This window comes from Cylas formicarius, unplaced genomic scaffold (genome assembly GCF_029955315.1).
Source record: "Cylas formicarius isolate icCylForm1 unplaced genomic scaffold, icCylForm1.1 PGA_scaffold_6__28_contigs__length_40554024, whole genome shotgun sequence".
Lineage (NCBI taxonomy): Eukaryota > Metazoa > Arthropoda > Insecta > Coleoptera > Brentidae > Cylas > Cylas formicarius.
Genome location: NW_026844347.1, coordinates 12,122,250 through 12,139,972, shown reverse-complemented (window position 1 = coordinate 12,139,972; position 17,723 = coordinate 12,122,250). Strand labels below are relative to the sequence as shown.

At 31.1% G+C, this 17,723-nt stretch overlaps 1 protein-coding gene across 4 annotated transcripts in view; it reads left to right on the top strand.

Moving 5' to 3' along the window:
• Positions 1 to 17,723, top strand: part of LOC132704013 (mushroom body large-type Kenyon cell-specific protein 1) — a 225,109-nt gene that overhangs the window by 20,751 nt on the left and 186,635 nt on the right. For 3 of the 4 annotated variants that reach the window (XM_060673616.1, XM_060673617.1, XM_060673614.1), the window contains exons 1-2: positions 6,029 to 6,158; positions 6,237 to 6,659. In XM_060673616.1, coding sequence (XP_060529599.1) covers positions 6,566 to 6,659 — 94 coding nt within the window. In that variant the 5' untranslated portion in view covers positions 6,029 to 6,158; positions 6,237 to 6,565. Of the gene's footprint in view, positions 1 to 6,028; positions 6,159 to 6,236; positions 6,660 to 17,723 lie in introns of those variants that run through there. The other variant, XM_060673615.1, reaches the window with a different exon arrangement.

Below are 17,723 nucleotides of genomic sequence, written 5' to 3'. Positions count from 1 at the left end.
TGCTAAATGGTTGTCAATTCATTCATTTTGTTCTCTTGTCGGTCAGAAAAAACAAACACTATTGACTAAAAATATCTTTTAAAAATCTAAATTGTATGAAATAACAAAAAACAAGAATAAACTTTCCACAGAGACAGGAAATTGTAGTCGAAAGTTACTATTAAAGTTTTTTATTTTCGAATTCGTCTGTGTTATATCTTGGATTTTATACATCTAGGTTATAGCGAAAACCGTTTATATTCAAATAAATAAATCGAAACTAATAAAAAAGTAAAAATATGAAAAGTGCTTCGAATATCGGCGTATCCGCGTTCTTTCGAAATTAGGATGGGAGAGCAATTTTTGACAGCGCTTCAGTACGATTGTGGAGGGTTTAAGAAGCAGGAGAGAGGAACTATTGATCGCATTTTTTGATCCCTTTCCGCAGACCCTTTCGCACCCTCCCTCCCCTCCCAGCCCACGAGCTTCCCTAATGCATCTATAGCGGTGCAGTTCCTGCATTTTTAGACGCGAAAATTATCCTCGGAACACGCTCGAGGTGGAGGGGTGGGTCGGGCCTTTTCGGTAAAAATGCGGCGGAAATTTCCTATTGCGTCCTTTTCCATCCAGACCGGCTTTGATTAAATATTGAGAGTTCAATAATTTCGTTAAAAATTAATGCGTTGTTATTGGAAGAGTTTTTGGTAAATATTTAAAACGCTCGAGCTACTGGATTATTCACATACAAAGGTTAAATTGTGTTTTTTATTTGGAAACTTCTCTATTAGATATTCGATAGAACATTCACTGGCTAACGTTAATCTGGGTAATTTCTATTTTAATTAACAATTTAAAGATGCCTAGATGTCAACAAAGAACTAAAACACCCCTTTGATGATAACAACAGTTTAAAACTTTTTTTTGCATTTTTGCATTCAGGAGATTATTATTTTTTTGTTTTTTTTTCAAATTTTTATTTAATTTTTGAAGATTGTGTCTAGCAGGCTGTGACCATCATAAATACTATTTGAATAATTGAAACTTTTCCTTACTGGTCTAATGACAAATAGCATAATTTAATGAACTATTAATTTTTTAGGATAACCTAGTTTTTCCAAATAGCCCTCTAGTGGGAACAAAAACTTTTTAAAACCCGTACTTTTTTGAAATATTTTGACACCTATTTATTATTAATTGTCAAGCATACAATGTACGGGCCTGTCGAGGGTTTTTTCTACATTTCCCGTATATCAAAAACATATCAACTTTTTCTCCATTTGTAAATTGATTATTGTTTTCCATGTTAATCCAAAGCGATAACACGACAAAATCGATAATCAGATTAAAATATACAATCTGTTAGAATTTTCAAATATGCCGACTTGATGATAAATAGAAACAAAGCCATCTAAGTAATATTTTGTTTTTATAAACATGTATTTACTTATCTGGTTTTTTCCTTCCTGTGAGCTTAATTTTTAACGAATTTTGAAAATTTTGCTGCCAAAATGTAGCAAACAAAGTACCGGTTTTAAAAAGTTTTTGTTCCCACTAGGTTATCCTAAAAAATTAATAGTTCATTACATTAAATGCTGTTTGCCATTAGACAACTAAAGAAAAATTTCATTTACAACAAATTAGAAAGTTACTCTTTTCTGCTTCAAACCCGCGGTTCATGGACTACATATTGTCACAAAACTCGACATTCAGCTTATATTAACCCTTCAAAATTTCAAATCACTATCTCAAGCCATTTAAAAGTTATTAAGTGTTCCCCCTTTATTGTGTCACCCGGTATAAACTTTAAATGTTTTCTTTTTATTTGGAAACCTCTGTAGATAGGTATTTAGTACAACAATATTTGCCAAATTGTAGCGATAAATATGTTGCTTAATGCTAAACAGGCAAATTTACATTTTCAGATATCGACAAAGAATTAAGACAATCCCTAGATAGCAACAATCGTAGCAGCACCAAATTTGGTTATTAATCGTCCCTAAAATAGTCTTTTAAACTTTTAAAGACATTCTGATTTTAGAAGAATTGCAATTACTTAATTCATATAATATCTTGTTGAAATTAATTAATGCTATTTTTTTCCATTTGTAGAAATCAATAGTAGTAACAAATAATAATAACAATAACAGTTTAATTACCTAACAGAGACAATACCCATTTACAAGACATTTTGAAAAATTTACTTACCAGGTTAACATGAAGAAATAAAAATTACGAAAATATGCTAATAAACAACACAGTAAAAACAAACAAAAACAACCATAATGATTGAATAGAATATTTATATATTTTAATTTATCAACGCCGTTGGTTTCGATTATAGGAAACGAACTCTACTAGTATATTTTTAATCGTTATTTATTTATTCGTTTAGGATAAATTAAAATTAAATTAAACATAATAAACTAATTAATAAATGTACTATTTTCAAAAGTCGGTATCTTTTTACAGAAACATCAAGATATATTTAAACCTAAACCTAATGTGAAATTTTAATTTCATTTTTATCAAAATAAACGTAAATAAGTTTGATTCGATAACTTAAATAGCTACACAAAAAGAAAATAATTTGTATAATAGAGAGTTGAAAACCCAAAAAATTGAAAGGGGAGTTACACAAAAATTCAACAAAATCATTGTTTAATATTTTGATACCAAATATTATTATATTTTATATTATTAATATTTTTTGGTATTGTTCCTTAGATTTCGATGACGAGCAATTAATTCAGATTAACCTAGATACGAGAGTAATTCCACTGGTCGTTTTTCGTTTCATCTAAGGGACATTTAGTGAATTTAAAGATTAATTGTGCAAGAAAAAGTCCATTTAAAATTAAATTAAATTAAACGTAATCAATTAATAAATAAATGCACTATTTACAAAAGGGCATTTCTACAGAAACATCAAAATATATTTGAATCGCCCCTAGGTGAAATAATAATAATAAATATAATAACGTTTATTATCTATCGTACAAACACAAAATTCAAAATAAATGATTGAGCATGATTCAAGTTCCGAAGTAAGGATAAATTAACACCTATTTTATTACATTCTTAATATGTTCCGCAGAAGCAATTAACTTAACTAACAAAACCAATTGAACAAAATAAAAATAGAGAAGTTTGCTTCAATTACTAGAATAGCTACACAAAAAGAAAATGATTTGTATAATAGAGAAAACCCAACAAAGTTAATTGCTACAAGAAAGGGGAGAAGAGAAAAATATTGATTTTATTATAGAGAGATTCCTTTAGATTCTTTTTAAATGTAAGGAGTACTCAGTTAAATAAAATTATAGTTCAATAATATATATTTACAAATGTTAAAATAATTATTATTATTAATTATTATTATTAATGCACTTTTCCGTAGATTTAGATGATGAACACTTAGTTCAGATTAACATAGATGCGTAAATCATTCCACTGACCGTATTTCAATTCAGCTGAGGGACATTTAATGAATTAAAATATTAATTTTACATGGAGAAGTCCATTTAAAATTAAAAATAATAAATTAATTAACAAATGCACTTTTTGAAAAAGTTGGTACATTTCTACGTCATCATCAAATCAATCAATCAATCATACATCAAAATATATTTGAACCAGCACAAGGTGCAAGCCGTATTTTTAAGCCAACTTGGAATTTTCATTATCTTTAAATAACAATAATCATAATAACGTTTATTATGTATCATACAATCACAAAATTTAAAATAAATAATTGAGCATGGCTCAGTTCGTTGTAGTTCATCATTTATTTTGTCAGTATAAAAAGGATTTCCTCCCGATTAAAAACACTATAACATTTCACCCTCCAAAGAAGCAAGAAAATCTGATCAAACTCTCAAAAATGCGTCTTCTATTGACAGTAACAAAAAATATTTGAAGTAGAGGCATTTTTAAATGACCCGTAATAAAATTACAAAACAACAATAAAAATATACATAGCACATAATACATAGTACGGAAATTAAAACAAAAATATATTTAACTTAACTAAAAAAAAAAAATAACTACTTGATAAAGGAAAGGAAAATGATTTGTATAATAGAGACTTGAAGACCCAGCTACATAGAAAGGGAGAAGATAAAAAAAAAGATTTTGTTTTCTTGTTTCACTACTTAAGCGAAATGTAAAAATAAATCATTCATTGGCTTTCCTAGATACTTATAAAATGTAAAAAGTAGGTCAGTTAAATCAAATCACAGTCAAATAACAATGTTGATATATATTATAATATTTATTATTATTAATATTTTTTTGGTATGGTTAACGCTTTTTCCGTAGATTTAAATGATGAACATTAGTTAAATTAGTTAAAATTAAGACAAATTAGACATAATAAATTAATTAAAAAATGCTCTATTTTCAATAGAAATATCTATAGAAATATCAAAATATATTGAAAAGGTTTTTCACATTTAAAATAATAATAGCCATTTATAAAGGAATTTGTTCAAAAGCGTTAGATGAAAAAGCATTTCCTCCCGATTAAAAAACCGATAATATTTCAACCTTCGAAGAAGGGAGAAAATCCGAACAAACTCGTCTTCTATTGGTAGTAACAAAAATATTTGAAGTAGATATATTACAAAACAACTATGAAAAGATATGTACATATAATACACAATCTGTAATTAACTTAACTAACAAAAATAAATTAAATAGCTATACGATGAAAAAAAAAGAAAATAATTTGTATAACAAATTACAAATGTATTTTTTCAGAAGTGTTGGACAGTAGCATATTATGCAACAAGTGCGGTAAACGGCATTTGACACACGAGTTTATTTGCATACTATACTTTTTCTACGACCGTTACTTTTTGGGTACATTTTCGCAAAATAGAATTGACAAATGTCAAAATTCAAAGCGTGGGAAATATCTCCGAAAACATCCGATTGCTCCCAAATCCGTGCGGTAAAATCCCGGAAATGTCCGAAGTGGCTCGGATTCATCGGAAACAAAGCTGACGTGGTCAAGTGACGCTTCCCGCACGCTAGATCACCTTTCGAAGAATGGAGAAAATCCGAACAAAATCTGAAAAATGCATCTATTATTGATTATTGATTAATTTTGAAAAATATAATTAAAAAACTGTAGTAAAAGTTTTTTGTCACCATTAAAATAAGATATTTTACCGGAAAAATAGTAATAATCAGGAGAACTTGTGAAATAAGATACTAAAAAAATTTATTCACATACAAAAGTAATTATGGCAAAACATCCGATATAGAGGGGAATTTGCTAAAGTAGTCCAGGTACAGCAACCACATTTGAGTCTGTAATTTACGCAAACAATCTTATAACAAATCGATTTTAAATGTTTATAATATGTTGCGAAAAATACGTACAAAATTAAATATTATCGAACAGTGTTTAAGTGTTTATCAAACATTAAAAACGGTATACCGAAACAATTAGAGATCAAACGTTTATTAAACGCTTAATAGTCGACGAACACGAATATTTTTAAACAATTAAACCGCGAGGGCAATAATACGCGACGCCGGGACGACGCGACGCGTCCAACTAGCGCTCAAAAGTCGCGAATACTTTTGCACCGGCCCCGGTAAACGCGGCAAAGGCCGCATAGGATTAGAGAGAGACTGACCATTTAAAAAGAGACCAATTCAAGTTTAAACTAGGAAAATTCAGCACTACACGACAAAGACGAAATATTTCGTCCGCTATAAAAGGAACAAAATAGTCCCGAATACAAGAAAGAAAAAGACAACGCAGGTCATCAGACAAGGACTACTTTCCGACGAAGACAGTCAATATTTTAGTTCGCCAAATTAATACGTTAGAAAAGAATAAAAACAGGTTTTAAAGAGAGATCCCGACACCTTCGGAGAGAGAGAGCGATCTAAGCTCGTAGTAATTTAAAAGATAGACGGACGTACGCGAGCGACGAGAGAGAGACGAGGAACACTGATAATAGGGATGCACGGCGCTCGACTAGGCGAGGGAAGGGAAAATGCAAGTGCATGCAAGTGCCGAGTGGCGTCGCACTTGTTGCGTCACAATATGACGTTACTACAGTAGTGATACAGACCACCATTCATACAACACATTACTGCAAAATTTCAAACAATCGAGAAACCGCGCCAACCTTCATTAAACATGTAACGCAAACCTGAACAAAGTAAGCCGGTTTTCGCTTATATTCGTCGCCAATCGGTCGTACGTTTCGCGTCCGCTGACTAATTTCGTTTTGTTTCAGATTAATCGGAAATATGGCGAAAAAACTTAGACCCGTCTTACCCTTGAGATGAAGAAGACATCCTTCGGCCCCATCGTTCGCCGCCGTGTTTCGTCCTGCCGCGTGCGTTTTTAAACTTTTTTTTGTTTTTTCGAGTGCTTTGCGTACAAACAGTTGGGACTTTTAAACGTTCTCAGTGAAACAAAAGGAGTTGTGTTCGAACTTATTACATGGGGAGTGCCGAGGCAATATTTATCCGCTAAAAGTTTGGTGTAATGATTATTTCGGAGCAATGGGTAATAGGAAATTTTTTATTCGAATCAGTGTAACGAACTTGCCGTTGGGAAAAAATGGCGGAGTGTTCTTATGCGAGATGTGTACAACAGCGGAGGAATATTAGAAGAGAGCTCCAACGATGGACAAAAAATATGGTTCATATTGTCGGTGAGTAATTTTTTTTCTTCTTAACTTTCCACCGATCGATAGCGGCACGGCGCGAACTCTCCACGGAAAATGGGACGAATCCAAGTCGCCGATATAACCTGTTGACTGCCGGAATTTTCGCCGAAATGCTTGTGCTTTTCTAAAAATTAGTCGGGCCGTAAATCGTCCCGAAAATATCGCGATCCAGTTAACGTTCCGAAAACGGGTCCCTTTCGGCGCATTTAATGATTTTTAAGATGCACTTTTTGTATGCGTCGCAGTCGCATTTTTCTATAACGGCGCCGAAATATTTTTCTTTTCTTTTCGCCGCGAAAATTCGTTCGTTTCCCGATAATTCCGTCTCGCCCCAACCTAGTTTCGTAGAACCGGTCGATGCCGCAGAAAATCGCAATTTTTCTCGCCGCCCGATTTCGGACGCGGTTTCTCGTAAGTGCATTTTTGATTATTCCGAGTTTTTCGGCCAAAAATATCCGGAACGCCCGGCGTATTCGCCATTAATTCGGAAATTATCGTCGGTCCGCATAAAATTTTTGCGGGGTTGCAACTATAACTCGATTAAGCCGTTATAATCCTAATCGTTGCCTTTTCGTATGGCGCAGGCGTCTAATCCCCGATGCGGCAAAAATATTATTCCATTCATATTAATTAGAGTGTGTAGCCGAAACGACGAAATCGAATGTTTAAGTAGGTACGGGCACGGTTTTGTGACGTGGCGTTTCAGTTCGCACTATAAGGGGTGTTTAAAAAAGACCCGCCAATATTTAAGGGGGTGAAAAAAGTTCCCATAAATGCAGGTCCGGAAGTTTAATAAATAATTCAAATATCTTGTCACGGATTTGTTTGAAATTTGGCAGCGCTGTTACTGGTGATTCGGCACTAGCTAAATAAAAATTAAGCATTGGCGTTAGGGGATTAAACCGTACGCCACTGGCTATAATTTAATTCCGATTGTTCCCTGAGATAGAGCAATTAACACCACTACTTTTTCGCCTCTTGAAATTTTCTCATATCCTGCTACGTTTTCGAGATAAAAAGCAAAAGCCATATTGCATTTAAAAAAAAAAGAAATAACACCCTGTATCTTGGACCTACATTTATGAGAACTTTTTTCTTAAAATGATCTGAAGAATCTCACCCCCTTAAATATGGTCTTTTTTGAATACCCTTTGCACACTTCGCATCGAATTTGATGAATTTCAGTTTCTTGCCAACTGCTAAGTTGATTTGGGTTCATATTTTTGCAGCTTAAATATTCCGAAACGATGTTACAAAAAAAAAAGTTTCTGGCATACAGGGTGTTTAAAGAAAAGCCGTTTTTTTTTCAATGTTTTGTGGCTAAATCAATGCATAGCTCCATCCTTTCTCCGCATTTTGTGATTGTTTTTTGTTGAATTTAATGTCTGACATAAATATTACAGTTTATTACAAAAACAAAATCGAAACAAAATCATAAACATTAAACAAATAAATAACAATATCCCGTATACCAATGTATATTTCATCGAATTTAAACAATAATTTTTAGATTACTCCGAAAATTTTTGTATTATTATCGTTATTATAAAACTATTTAGTTAACCTAATACATAAAAAATACACTTAAAACCTTTAATGTTAAATTAATAAATATAAATTTTATAAATTTCAAAATATTTTCGAAGTTCTTTTTAAAAAAATTATTTCCTAAAGTAATTTTCTTCACAGAAAAGGGCATGTGTAATATATTTAGATTTTTTCGACAATTCTTAATTTTCTGTATATAAAAAAAAACTACTGAAGCCAAATAGAAAAACAGAGTAGAGAAGATATTCAAGAATTCAAGAATTCAACAGATGAACGAATAATACCGAAATAATAACAATGCCCAAAAAAAATCGAATGAAAACATCACTCTCATATAGTTCATCTAATTTTATAAAATCTATGCTTAGGTAGGACTCTTGTAGATACGAACTGTTACTTCTTAAAATTGGTTAAAGTGCACACGTCACACTTCTACAAATAACGTAAATATAGTTATTTAATCACAAATTTTAATTTGCTTATAGTTATAGAGACTTTAACTGATAGAAACTGCTCAAAACTCTAACAAAATTTTATAAATAACTAAGATTTTACAAAAATTTCACGGATTTCACAGAGCTGGTACATCAGATTCTAGGCGTGATATCCTATCTACCTACCATTGATCCCATAAATGTTCTGTTGGGTTAAGGTCTGGACTGCGTGGAGGCCTGCCCAAGGCCTCAATAGGTGTGTTTAGAAAATAATTCCAGATCTGTTCCAAAGTAATTCGGAATATGAAAGAACCAAAACGCTTCGTGTCAGTCATTCTGCATCTGTCTCTTGTTGCGGTAAATATGGAACAAAGTAAGTTAATAACCAAAAGACACTTTCAGAATTGAAACTGTTGTTGTTAATTAAGATCCGAGTGAATTTCCATTTGTCAAATACCCATTAGATGAATTACTTTTAACAGTGAGTGTCGTACAGCCTTGATCGAAGCCTTCCTAAAATTATACAAAAAATATGAACGTAAATTTGGAACATTTGTGCTTCAAAATAATGAATTTTTGAATTTCCTTTATTCATAGTGGAATAATATCCACCAAAATTCCAATTTTGGTTTATTACAACACAATGAAACTAAAATGAAAAAATGAATCTAAAATTGGAGAATTTGGACTAAACCGAATTGGGCACGTGAGGCAATTCTGAAACCGTTAGAACTTTTCTTCAGAATTAATAGACTTGCCCTACAACGATTCGTACCTCAATTCAGAGAGGGAATTTTTAATTCGGGACCAACTATAAATAAACAAAAATATTAAATTACTAATACGCCAATAATCCAGGAAAGGTTATAAGATGAAACAAAAACAAATTTAAAGATTTTTTTATTGTTGCAGTTTATAATAATATTTAAATAATATATGTTTATTCAGTAGACAAAAATAATTGTAAATTAAAAATAATACATCACGATCAAAACGCATCTACAAAAATAAACAGATAAAAATTCTTCCTAACACCCTTGAGTTATCCCGCTAATTTCATAAGCGACACATTGGAGAAAGGGACTAGTGTTAACAAATGTTTCCAGAAATTTCTACCTACTTTATTTAAAATACCAAGTTTAACCTAGATATTACGAAAATTTTAAAACAAAACAAATATAACTTTAAATTTGACATTGAAAACAAACAATTCTTACATTTAAATCTTAAATTTTTTATTATAGACATTCTCTACCCTTTTTTTCCTATTTGCTCAGGGAGGCTTTTTAAAACCACTTAGTGATTAACGTTATGAATTTATTTCTGCCTTAGATCTTTCTATTTATTTTTTAGAAAATTATAAAAATGAACCCGTATTTCTCGTATATTAAGAGTAATTTATATTTTGCAATTCGTTTTTGTTTTTAAAGATATTTTAAACTGTTGTTTAAAAAATAACTAACTTACTTTTTGAAAACATACTCCCTAAACAGCTGTATTTTCCATAATGTGGAATTGTTTAAGATGTATATTTATATTGCTCCCCATCTCCATATTGTAAACGTGACATTTGGTGTTTGAAAATTTTTAGAAAATATTTGAAATTGGAAACCAGTCGTCTTACTATTCGTAAGTGTTTATTCCATTTTAATAGTGTATTCATTGTTATTAAAATTCGGCAAACAGTTTATTTGCACGTTAATGGCATAAAAATGTTTTTTTTTGTTCATCCTTTGAATCAGATTAATGAAGTAATTTTCCAATTTTAAGATCGTCCGAAGAATCATCTTCGTATAATAAAACTTGGGCCGTTCGTGAAACAAAGGTTTACATGGTACAAATTATTTATGTAAAGAATGAATAATATATGGTCTGATATTACAAAACTTCTTAAAGTTCGCATTTCATTCAATAATTGAGATAAAGTAGTGAATAAAAAACAAGATGCTGGTAAAAGATGTTCAGACTTGAGTCACCTAATACCGTTAATAGAATTTCTCACTAACACTGGGTATAAAACCTATCCTTGTATAAAACTAAAATTTCAATAAAAATGTTTCGCACAATATCGCGAGAAAATCAACTTTTGAGTTACTTTTTATAAAACTTCTGGATTCCTTCTGCGTCGGTTTTTGTTGAGTAGAACTAGTTAATGTTTCTCCAATCATCCTGTAGGCTTCTTCAGAGCTTGACTGAAACTGGCTCGCATTTGGCGACCTGAGTCGCGGTTAAGATTGCTTATAGATTTCTATAGACTCTCGGATTTTTCGTCGGTGGAAGAATTGATTACATGCAGGATTTTTAGTTTTCGTGATTGTGTTTGGCAACTGCTGATGAGTTTATTTGTCTTAGTCTTAAAGCTCCTTCATGTTCTTTGAGCCTAGTTGATATTTTTCATCCGGTCCCTCCCATGTATTCTTTGCCACATATGCATGGAATGCTGTAAACTTCTATCATCTGAAATGGTATTTTGTCTTTGACGGATCGAAGATGTCGAGCGATTTTATTTGATAAAACTAAAATTCTTGCATGTAATCAATTCTTTTACCAACTAAAAATCCGAGAGTCTATAGAAATCTATAAGCAACCTAACAATCTTAACCGCGACTCGCGTCTCTACGTGTCACCAATATGGGAATCAGTCATCCGAGATAGTGTTTATGCCCCTCATTTAGCTCCGCCCCCCCTCAAACCATATAAAAGCAGGTACAGAGTAAAATGCGAGCCAGTCTCAGTCAGAAGAAGCCAACAGGATAATTGGCGAAACGTTAGCTAGTTCGACTCAACAAAAACCGACGCAGGAGGAATCCAGAAATTTTATAAAAAGTATTACAGTTGCCTGTGGAAGTTTCTTTGAAAAATTAACTTTTGAGTTGAGTCAAATTTTAGTACTGCGTTACTTTCGATGCGAAATTTTGCCCTTTTGATCACGCGGTTTTACTCGTAACAATACGGCAGCGTTAAATAGTGTTAAATATAAACACCTGATAACGTTGGTAAAATATTTTTCGTGCGTGGATTTTTATTTTCCGATTAGACATTATACAAATAGGTAAATTAAATAAATATTTATGCGTTCGAAGGTCGTTTCGCGATTTGGGTAAAAAAATCCGAATGTAAATTTTATATGTGACTACGTTTACCGGGACTCCTTATTTGTAATCTCGTCGGATTAAGGAATTTGAATGTAATCCCTAATTAAACGCGAAGATACAGATAAGAGGCTCGCAGATTTTATTATTGACTCAGGGTGAAAGCACCCATTTAATTAGCTGCCTACGTAGCTGAACCCTCGCGTAGACTCACAAATTTTTAATCTTATACAGTAAGCGTGGTCATTGTATTAAATTTCCACCTACGGTATATTTAGTGTATTATGCCGGACGTCCTGTATATAAATTATATTTAAACTCATTTAGTTGCCAATTAAAGAAATTATATTCCTGTCGAGATGAAACAATTTTTTTCTTTGGCGTCAAATTCTATTCCAATTTACGAATTTCGCATAATGGCTTTTCCAAGAAGATTTGCCAAATCAGGAAGTCAGTGACCAGGCTTAAATTGTTAAAAAGTAGGAGACCCGGATTTTTTAACACCACTCTATCTTCCGCCATTTCGTATTTTACCGTGTGACAAAAAAATGAAAATTTGTAGGATCATCATACGCAACAATTTGCTAAACGAACCACATCATAGTCTATATTTTTTTAAAGTTTTTTTATAATTCATTAACATCAAATCAAAATTGGCATTTATTGTTAGGGAATTTATTTTTTTATAGCATATTTTCAGCATTTTTGTGTTTTTAGAAAAAACTCGTTTCTGAATATACAAAAATATTAAAAAAATATACGCAAAAAATGTGTTTAAAAAAATACGGATTTTCATATTCAGCTAGTTTTCTTCTCAGTTATTTTTATTTGTTTTTTTTTTAATTTTCTCGCGGCTACTGCAATCCTTCATCCTTCATAGTCGTATTCCCGGTATGGGAAAAGTTATTAAAAGATTTTTTTTTGCATCGATATTATTGTAACCAATGTATGCCAAAGTTCAAGACAAAAAATTCTGACGCGTGCAATAAATATTTTTAACTTTCCACTAATTTCACTGATCTTGAAAAGTGATTGATAAATTAAAAATTGTTAAAAATTAAAGATATATTTAAAAAATACGCTATTTTAAAACCGCTTATTAAAAAATACTAGAATTGAAATAAAAATAATTAGGTTAATTACTGAATTGGTAAATAAACTAAAAAATAAAATGAACACACAAATTTTATTTATTTTTTTCAAAATCTGTCCTTTTTTTTTCTTTAATAGGTTATTTAGAGTGGCATTTATTTTAATAATTTTTAATTTTTCCCATATTAAAGTGTTTATCTTTATAATTCTAATTAAGTAATTTTCTTTATAGATAAATACAATGAAAGCCGAAATTATTTTTCATCTAGTCTGCTCTGTACAATCAACTGTAATTTATCCAACTTTGAAATTAATTAAATATTTTTTTAAGACAACCTTCTGGGCATCTATGAAATTGAGGGAAAATATCCTCCTGGCTTCCTTGCTTTGGCAAAATTTAAAAGTTTGATTTATTTGTTTTTGCCACATAAGAAAAAAAAATCGAAATATTATTATTAACAAGGAAATAAAAACTATTTTATTACAAAAACAAAATACAAAAAGCCAACTAAAAGTCGGCTAATATCTTATTTTTTCCTTCGGTTGTTAAAATTATGTGCATAGTGTTGGCTCTATAGGTACTATCGAGTTAATCTTATTTATCGGATAGTTTTTTTAGACTAAATTATTTAGAAACAAAACTGATTTTAGAACATTTTGGCGCTGCTTGAACTATGGTAATTGCGGTGTTATATCATTATATCATGGATTATACAGGATAGCCCGAAATGCATAGTTTTCATGATATAGGGCGTCAAACTTTAATTTTTTTTCGTATATTGCTTCGTTTTCGCAAAAACCAATTTTCTGCATGTCCCTAATAGGCAAATTGTAATCGGTTTTTTGTTCATATCTTTAATAAACGTTATTTCAGATTCCTTGAAACTTGGCAGTTTTATGTAGTGATTATTCCTAACTAGATTAAAAAAATGTGGAGCATATGAAAAAAAATCCTATTTTTTTTTGTAGAAGCGTGCCCTTAATTACAGAAACGTTATGACCGTACGCCCTGTACATTAATTGCGAACATTTATGTATCAGTTTACTACCGTTTTATAGACAAAAGGATTTCTGGCACAACAGTTGCGATTAAAATAATTTTTTTCTGGTATTTGCTATTTCTTACATGTGCACACAAATTTTGTTTATTTTCAGGTTTTATGGGGTTTAACCACACAGCCTTGATTGAAACCGTTTATATAAGCGATAGATATTATTAACTTTCCGATAAGCTATATACGAAATAAATTTGTACCGTGTTCCATGCCAGAACGTTATAATTTATAATAGAAAATTAAACCGACTTTGGCCTGAAATAATTTTAGGTGTGCCATTTTTTTCCCATTGTATTGCCATTTTATATTGTTAGATCGGTACGAGCGTGGTGTGGGTCTCGCTTCGACCGCCGACCTTGATTCTATCCAATTAAAAGCCGACTTTAAAATATTGAATTCTTAATTGACTTTACAGTTTGGTGGAACTAGCTTGAGAGATTGTGTGTATACACCGCGACGGAAAAAGCAATATTGCTTCGTTGGTGTTATTCCGAAAAAAACACGCATAAACGGTTTTCAATTTATATGATAATAAAGAACGGGTTTTAGTTCGTTTTCGTCGGTTTATGGATCAAACGTCCGCGGTACAGTTCGATATCTTGTCATGGTTTCACACTTTGTTTTGAACTCAATGTAAACCCCGGCGTAAACCTACTTATAAGTGTTTTACGAAAATCACTTTGCGTTTAAACCGGTTTAAACGAAACTTTAAGTAAGAACAAGGACAGCGGTTAATTCCTATTGTTTTTCTACATTTATTGTGCTGAATATAACACGGGGGAAATCAAAAACGGATTCGTTCTGCGATTAACTGTAAATTAAACGTAAAAAAAATCGTTGCAGTGGCAATCAATTATATCCAAAGGTGACCCGACAAGGTTATGGCACCGACATATCGATCACATTCTAAACGGATACGCATTATTTACTTACGAAAATATACCGTTAGTGAAATACAGATATATAGGTTGTAAGATATATCTTTATTTAGTGTTTTCTTTTTTAGTTAATTCGCTAAAATTCTTTAGAATAGACATTTTGGTTTCTTTCAGATTATGATGCCTTAAATTTTTAATATTAAGCGATCTCGCAAATTCTTCTATGTAGCTTATATCACGTAGCTTAAGCTCTTCTCGGCTCATAGTAATTCATCAAATTTTTGTTTGGAATTCAGATCATTTTTCTAATTTAAAATATGCAATTTTGTTTCCTTTAAATAATCTACTAGGTATACAACCAATGTTTAATTGACAATTGTGTAGCAGTTAGTTAAAAACCAGGTCAGAAACTCTATAAAGCCAAATCAAGAAGCTTAAGCGTTTAATGTCTAAGGATAAGTTTAGACTCGAGTTTAGATAACCCCCTTAAGCCCCCCTTAAAAAAAACTTGATGGATTTAAGATACACTGATGAATTTCTTTACGGTGAACCAAAAAAAATTGATTCTAAAAATAACGGTCGTATTTTATAAGTCTGGCAATGTTTTTGATAATAGACAGTTACACAAAAATTAATAATAACAATAATAATTAACTATAAATTGGATGGTCTCATAAGTAACGAAGTAATGATTTTCTAGGGGCAAAGTTGCCCAACTTTAGTTCAACTGATCTAAAATAATTAAAAAGTATACGCTAGTTTTAAAAACAGCAAACTCAAATTATGAATAAGAAATGTAAGCATTAATTGTAAGAACACCTTAGATTAAAGCCCCTAATAATTACTATTTATTATTTATTTACATTTTATTATATATATTTCATTACCTCTAAAAGTACCTCTGTGATTTTTTTTTGGATTCTCAGATTGTATTGTTTGGTATTGTATGGTATTAATTTTGTATAATTAATTTAAATAAATATCTCAAATATGTAGAATTGTGATTACCAGTTTTATTCATTTTTTGACGTTGTTTTATTGTAACTTAAATTAATTTAAATCGTGAATAAAAATTATAATTATTATTTTATATTCTAGAAATTAATCCGAAATGTCTACAAAGTATTTTTCTGTCGATTTGCTAAATGGAAATGGCTAATTAAAACTAACTTGTTTTTATGTGAAAAAGACAATTTTGCCTAATTTACCTTAAAAGCTTACCGATATTGATCGTACATTAGAAATGTCAAACATCAAAAACAAGGAATCGTTTTGAAAATGATATTTGTAAACAAACTGTTTTCGTTTTATGTTAATGTTGCGCTATCGCTGTGAAAAACGCGTATGTGGAAAAATACATTAAAAATGGTATATTTTTTATTTCGTGGATATTTACTCAAATATTACCGCTCTTTAAAAAAAAACTCTTTTTATATCCACCATAATATATTACCTTACCAAACAAACGCCTTTTCAGGGAAAACTAATTCCCAAACTAAACCAAAACTATAAAAATCTTTACAGAACCCTAAGGTTATACCAAAAGTGCGGCAAAAATATTACGAGATTTTGATTTCAGTACGCAGCATCGCATGAACTCATTAGTCTCGGCATAATTTTGTTGTACTGTCCCTGGTCAGACTACATTTCGGTGGGTTTTGATTAGTTTTTGCTTGATTCCTCAATTGCTCAACATTGACCCGAAACAGGCTTTGGGTGGTAATATATATAAGTCAGCGCCTAACATATAGAACAAAAATTCATTTAAAAATCAGCTATTGGATTTCATGAAAAATGGTCGCACACGTAAATAAAACTTTTTTCTTACACATTTTTTGGAGTAAACAAGAAATATGCAGGATGTGTCAATGAGTAGATATCGATACAAGTTCCTTTTTTCAAACACTTTTTAAATCCAGTCTAGTCAAATTTCGCGCAAAGTTAAAATAATGAAAAACACTTTTAAAAGTGGTTAGTACTGGGAAAATTGTTAAATTGTGAAAATTACATTTATTTATACATTTCAGTTAAAATTCATTATTGCTTTATAAATCTGTTTTTTTTTTAATAACATACCTACAAATTTTGTCTTCGATATTTACTCTATCGCATATATTTACTTGCCTCTGAGCCAACCATTAAACTAATAAAAAAATGTGTGTTCCTGAAATACGCTGAAAAGACAATTTTTTCTTTGCAGTTATTTCTGTACGTAAATCAAATTAAACGAACCAATGGAAAAATTTCAAAATGAAAAATAACAAATGAATTGAGACTCTTGATACTGATTATTATTAAAATAATAAGTACCTGAATTGCCTTTTATTTGCTTAAGTCTTAGATATAGAAACAGCTTTTTAAAGTGCGTTTAGAATGTGATTTTGATCTGTTGCATAACAATTAAGGCTTGTCGGGTCTCCTATGGATATGACGTCATTGGTGCACGTATTAAACATGTACTTAACCATTCCGTACCACTTTAAATCATAAAGTAACGCGTACACTACTTCCCAGCGTAAAAATAATGCCATTTTAAAATATACCTGCTATATATAGGTGCGTTTGGAATCGTTGCTTAGATCGAAGCATCTTTGCTACAGTAGAAGCAAACACTTAAAAAAAGGTCAAGTTTTTAAGAATTGACTAGTCCAGTGGCTTATCTGTAGAAAATAAAGGAGCAGTAACTAACCAAACCAGCCATCATATTTAGTTTTCGCTTTTGTGTCAGGACTAACGCATTATATTTTGGTTAGCGTTCGCTGCTTTTCTAGTTTCTTAAAAATTGATTTCTTATAGGACAAACAGATCTAGCTATATTGCGAGACTTCTTGGGAATTTAGTACTTTTAACTGAATTAATTTTAAAAAATAGGTTCCCTTAGGTACAGAAACAGGTAAGACCATTCAATGGACTATGAAATACAGGTTGTATCATTCAAAATTATTGAGGT